Raw genomic sequence first — 6,367 nt, 5'->3', positions numbered from 1 at the left:
CAGTCCATACACCTGGGGACAGGGGAGCAAGGGGAAACATGGCCTGACCCTCATCAAGTGGGAACCTCAGGGCACCAAGGATCCCATGGGGCTCACAGGGAGTGGGGTGGGAGCTGGCGGAGCAGGGACCCCAGCCCCTTGGAGTTGGGACCCAGCACTAACAGGCTGTCCCTGTCCCACTCTATCTACTTTCCCTTGTCTGGAAGGCGCTGCAGCCCGCTGGAGTGGGCCACAGCCGTTGCGGGGGCTGGGAGGCCGCCCCATTGCCCCAGCCTGCATCGCTCCGTGTCTGCGGCAGGGCCTCCCACAGCTGAAGCTGGGGGGATGAGGAGGCAGCCGTGAACCAGGTGGTCGTGCGTAAGATGACTGGGGTACTCTGGGTCTGGCTGGCAATGGAGCAGGATGTGTCGGTGCAGCAGGCCGGCAGCCTGGACGCTGTGGCCCAGGCCTTGGCCGCTCATCTCGTCCAACTGCCCGGCCTGCAGCTGCTCCCTCCAGGTGCCCCCACTGCAGCCACCCCTCCAGCAGCCACTCAGTGCGTGGTGGACCTGTCACCATCCACCCAGCTGAAGCTAGCTCGGTGGCTACTGGCTGAGGCAGGCACACCTGGCCCAGGCCCACTGGCCACCTACACACACCCTGCAGAGGCTGAGCCTGCAGCACCCCCCACCCAGGCCCTACCTCCCTGTGGTCCTGGACCCATTGCAGCCTGTAGGGGGCCTCAGACCTGGGACAGTAGGGGCAGCCATGGTTGATGTGGCTCCCAGCCCCCGCATGCCCCTGAGCTACTGAGCCTTCCCCCACCGAGCCCCCCGCTCCCATTTCAGTCCCCTCACATAGCCTCCCCTCTCAGTTCAGTCCCCGCACCAAGCCCGCTGCCTCCCTCCTGTGGACCGTTCTCCCCATGCACTGTAAATAGTTTCACATGTTCTGTTTAGTTTTGCCAAAAATGTTTATTTCCCCAGTATTCAAGTTTCTGGTTCCCACCCTAACCCCATGTCCCTGGTGGTTGGTGAGAGAGTGGTAGTGGGGAGCATGGTGCAGAGTGTGGCTGGGAGGGTCAGGGCAGGCCCTGGGTGAAGGCCTGGCACAAGGTGTCCTGGACCCTGACCCCATGATTGGAAAAAGGCAAATGTAGTGCCCATCTTTAAAAAAGGGAAGAAGGATGATCCAGGGAACTATGGGCTGGTCAGTCTTACATCAGTCCCTGGAAAAATCATGGAGGAGCCCCTCAAGGAAGTCATTTTGAGGCACTTGGAGGAGGGGAGAGTGATCAGGAATAGTCAGCATGGACTCATGAAGGGCAAGTCATGCCTGACCAATCTGATTAGTTTCTATGATGAGATAACTGGCTCTGTGGATAGGGGAAAATCAATGGATGTGATTTATCTTGACTTTAGCAAAGCTTTTGATACGGTCTCCCACAATATTCTCGTCGGCAAGTTAAAGGAATGTGGATTGGATAAATGGACAGTAAGATGGATAGAAAGCTGGCTAGAAGGTTGGGCCCAGAGGGTAGTGATCAACGGCTCGATGTTGGGATGGCAGTCGGTTTCTAGTGGAGTGCCCCAAGGTTCGGTTCTGGGTCCTGTTCTGTTCAACATATTTACCAATGAACTGGATGAGGGGTTGGATGGCACCCTCAGCAAGTTTGTGGATGACACTAAGCTAGGGGGAGAGGTAGATACGCTGGAGGGTAAGGACAGGGTCCAGACTGACTTAGACAAATTGGAAGACTGGGCTGCAAGAAATCTGATGAGGTTCAATAAGGGCAAGTGCAGAGTCCTGCACTTGGGCCAGAAGAATCCCAAGCATTGTTACAGGCTGGGGTCCGGCTGGCTCAGTAGTAGTTTTGCAGAAAAGGGTCTGGGAGTTGTAGTGGACGAGAAGCTGGACATGAGTCAAGAGTGTGCCGTTGTGGCCAAGCAAGCTAATGGCATATGAGGTTGCTTCAAGAGGAGCATTGCCAGTAGATGCAGAGAAGTGATTATTCCTCTTTATTCGGCTTTGGTGAGGCTGCATCTGGAGTACTGTGTCCAGTTCTGGGCCCCCATTTATAGGAAGGATGTGGATACCCTGGAGAGGGTCCAGCAGAGGGTGACCAAAATAATTAGGGGGCTGGAGCATATGACTTATAAAGAAAGGTTGAGGGAATTGGGACTGTTTAGTCTGCAGAAGAGAAGACTGAGTGGGGACTTGATAACAGCCTTCAACTTACTGAAGGGAGGCTGCAAAGAGGCCGGAGAGAGGTTGTTCACAGTGGTCACGGATGGCAGAACACGGAACAATGGTCTCAAGTTGTGGTTGGAAAGGTTCAGGTTGAACATTAGGAAAAACTTTTTCACTAGGAGGGTGGTGAAGCATTGGAATGGTCTACTTAGGGAAGTAGTGGAGTCTCCATCCCTGGAGGTGCTTAAGTCTCACCTCGACAAAGCCGTGGCGGGGCTGATCTTATGGGTTTGGTCCTGCTTAGAGCAGGGAGCTGGACTCAATGGCTTTTTGAGGTCTCTTCCAGCTCTATTGTTCTATGATTCTATGATCTCTCTGTGCATCACAGCATGGGGTAGAGGGCGGCTCTTTGTAGCCGGCCCCCTGGGTCCACAGCCCAACCCTGGATAAAGGGCTCCTGCTGGCCCTCCACAAGGTGGTGGAGGGCACAGCAGGTGGCAATGACCACAGGGACTTTGGGAGGCTGACATCCAGCCTGGTGAGGAGGCTGCAAAACCTCTCCTTCAGACTCCCAAACACCCACTCGACTGTGCCCCTGGCATGGTTGAAGCAACCTTTAAAGGTGTCCTGGGCCGGTGTGGTGGGTCCGGTTTATGGCCGCATGAGCCGCAGGTGCAGCAGGTATGCAGTGTCAGCCATGATGCAGGGGGGCATTGTGATGTCTCTGAGCTGGAGTTCCCTCAGGGAGACGAATGGGCCCTCCTGCATCCAGCGTCCCAGCCACGAATTCTGGAACACGCAGGCATCATGGCCCCTGCCCAGCCACCCCACGCACACATCCAGAAAACAGCCCCTTGTGTCCACCAGGGCCTGGAGTGCCACCAAGTGGTACCCCTTCCTGTTAATGTAGGCCCCTCCGCTGTGGTCCGGAGCCCGGATCACCACGTGTCCTGTCCAGAGCTCCAAAACAACTGGGGAAGCCCAGGTCCACGAACCTGACAAGGGCTATGTCCAGGTCCCCCAGGGTCATGACTCGTGGCAGGAGCGCCATGTTGATGGTTTGAATGACCTGCGGGGGGAAGGAAGACATGTCCACGAATGCCTGACTGGGAGGCCCCCCCCCACCCACTCCCCACCAGGGGCCCCTGTGCCCTGCCCAGTAGCCCCCTTCCCAGGGTGGGTCCTTGGTGGGGAGGGGGCAGGGGAGGCCTCCGAGTCAGGCATTCCGTACCTCAAACATCACCACTACGACAGTGGCCTTGCTGACTCCAAATTTGTGGCTGAAGGACCGGAGGCTGTTGGAGGTGGCTACCCTCTTCCATACCAAGCATGCTGGCTGTATCCGGGTGTCCTGGTACTGGAGGACTGGGGCGAGCTGGGGCAAAGGTCTTGGAATGCTGGGGGGTCATCTGAAAGTTCTTCAGCTATTGCTCGTTGTCCCAGTCCTCCAGCACCATCCAGTCCCACCACTTGGTGCTGGTGATGAAGGCCCACCAGCACCGAACTGGGGGGAGCCTGGGGGAGGGGCAGCAGTGCCGTGGCCAACATCTGCAGGCTGGGTCCCATATGGGCAACCCAGCTGCCGCTAGAAGAAAAGGGCAACCAGCGTGGCCAGCAGGCTGGCTAGGGTGGAGACGACCTTGTCCTTGGGGAGGGTGGGAGCAGGCGGAGTGCGTGGTTCTTCTCTCCAAGAAAGTGCTCTGCTGCTGTCCACAGCCTGGTAATCCTGAGCATGTGCAGGGTGTGGGTGTTGGGAGGGGCCCTTTAAGGGCTTGGCTGACTGTGAGCCCGGAAAGGCTTGTCAGCCATGCGACCCCCATGCCTGCATCATTTCCAGGCCCCATATTTTGAAATAGGGGCTAATTGTGTGTGGACATTTAACTTCAAAGTAGGGGAAAGCCTACGTCAAAGTAAGGGAGGGTGCATTTTGTGTGTAGACGCTCTACTTCGAAGTTACAACTTCAAAGTTATTTTGTAGTGTAGACACAACCTTAGAGAACCATCTCTCCTATATCTTACAGAATGTGAAATGAATTAGTGAATTGTACACACTGTGTACCACAATACTTTTGCGGCAGTAATGCAGTAATATTACTGTGACAGAAAGTACCAACAAATGTACTGAAGAAGGGAGTTGAGGCAACAAAGGTTGAATGATTTGTTCAAGGTCATGAAAGCTTGTGTTAGAACAAGGCATATAAAACCAGATATCTTGATTACTACTCTGAGCTTTGGTCAGAAATCATTCTTTGCCCAAAGAACAAAATGGTGGGCCCAGAACATACTGAAGAGTACAGTAAACAAAGATTAAATAAATAAATTTGTTCCTATTATTACTATGCATTACTTACACAGGGATAAAGAAAAAAATTAATTCAACTCTTGTTTTCTGGAGGAATTAATTTGAATAGCTTTCCCCACAACAGTACTTAATCCAGATTAAGTATGTTTACACACTGAGCTCTTCTGGATTAATTATTGTGCTTTAAACTCATGTTTTAATCTGAAATAATTTCAAGTATTGACAAGGTTTTAGTTATTTAATGTGTTTATATAACCATTTCTGACTGAAGGCTTATTGCTACTTCAATATCATTGAGTGATAATTTTAAATCAATGGAATGTGTTGCATAGGAAGGATAACAGCATGTTAAAAATGCAGCTCACACAATGAAAAAGATCTTTTTTTGCAAAAGTTAATTTTATGGGTCTGATAAATTGACTTGTTAAATCAGTTGCACTTTCCACTAGTCCTGACACTGTTGGGAAGTCATATCCAGAATGTGAAGCATGGGCATAAGTAATTCTAAATCTAAGGAGTATACGATATAATTTGTCCAGATTTTCCTGAAAAATGATTCCACTTGAAGGCTAGAAGATCAATCATGAAGTCTTGTTCTACCTAACATGACAAGGGTGCAAAAAGCACAGGATGAAATGACTGGATTTCAGACAAACAAACAAACAAACACCACCTTCTGCTTTCCAAAACACCATATTCCTCCAAAGTTCTCAAAAATTGAGAAAAAAAAAACCAAACGCTTTGAATAGCCAAAGTCCATTTTATCCCTTTAACCTCTTCTGCTGTTGAATAGCCCTAGACCAGCACTCTTCAGGAATGCTTTTGTCTCTATCTAAACTTGAGCAAGAGATTATGACTGTCAGATACACACTTGGCTACTGTGACCGGTGCGGGACACCCCCACCCTCATCATTGCGATGCACTTTCCAAGGGGCTCACGCCTCTAAGAAATCGAAGCGGGTGCATCTGGCAGCAGCCTGCAGCTGTGTCTCACAGGCAACCCGTGAGCGGGTCTGGGGGTGGTGGCGGGGGCTGCTCCGGAGGTAGGGGGGTTTCCGGGGACGGGTTAACGGGGGCTCGAGCTCCCATCTTCCCGTAGTTGGGTGATATAAGGACATGCTGAAGGCAGGGGCCCATCGCCCCCCTGGGAACGCCCCCTCCCCAGGCCCTCGCTGCCTGCTTGCCGTCGCGGCAGCTGGTGTCCTGGGCACCTCGCAACGCTCAGCGAGATGCCGCACTCCCCATCGCGGCCCCTGCAAACCCTGAGCCGGGCCCCACGCGGCGCCTGGCACTTAGTGACCGTTGCTAGAGCCGAGCGGTGGCTCCGCGAGAACTCCCCACCGCTTCATTCCGGCCGGTGGCGCAGCGCATGCGCATGCGCAGGCAGCTCCGGGAAGGGGCGGGCTTCCGGGCGAGGGCCGGAAGCCACGGGCAGCTCAGGCAGTGACGGTTTTAAATACCCCTGCTCCGGCGGCAGCTGCTCCCGGCCGGTGATGGACGCGCGGGCGCGAGCTAAGCGCTACGAGAAGCTCGACTTCCTGGGCGAGGGGCAGGTGCGGTTTGATCTCTGGGCCGGCGGGGTGCCCGGCCCGTGCCCGTGGCCGGCTGGAGCTAACGGCGGCGGCCGACCTGTGCCGTGGGGGGATTGCGCGGCGGCTCGGCTCGGCTCGGCTCGGCTCGGCTCGAGGTCGAACCGGGCTGGCTCGCAGTGTCCCTCTAATTCTGGGTCTCCCCGTGCGGGGTGACTTCCGTTAGGCGCACCAGTGTGGCGGGGAGGTGTCCTGGCGCACACGGGCAGTCTGTGGCAGGGCCGGGCGGGCAGGAGGGGGCTGCGAGCTGAGCAGAGGGTCGGGATGTGGGGTGAGAGCGCTGGCTGCGGCTGAGGGAGTTGGGGTG

General features: G+C 54.6%; 1 protein-coding gene across 1 annotated transcript in view; it reads left to right on the top strand.

Moving 5' to 3' along the window:
* Positions 1–5,889: 5,889 nt before the first annotated feature.
* The window catches only part of CDK7 (cyclin dependent kinase 7), a 36,127-nt gene continuing 35,649 nt past the window's right edge, over positions 5,890–6,367 (top strand). Inside the window, exon 1 of the mRNA XM_074994252.1 lies at positions 5,890–6,024. Coding sequence (XP_074850353.1) covers positions 5,965–6,024 — 60 coding nt within the window. The 5' untranslated portion in view covers positions 5,890–5,964. The remainder of the gene's footprint in view (positions 6,025–6,367) is intronic.

This window comes from Carettochelys insculpta, chromosome 5 (assembly GCF_033958435.1).
Source record: "Carettochelys insculpta isolate YL-2023 chromosome 5, ASM3395843v1, whole genome shotgun sequence".
In the NCBI taxonomy this organism is placed as follows: domain Eukaryota; kingdom Metazoa; phylum Chordata; order Testudines; family Carettochelyidae; genus Carettochelys; species Carettochelys insculpta.
The sequence above is the reverse complement of the archived record's forward strand: the minus strand, read 5'-3'. Positions and strand labels throughout refer to the sequence as shown.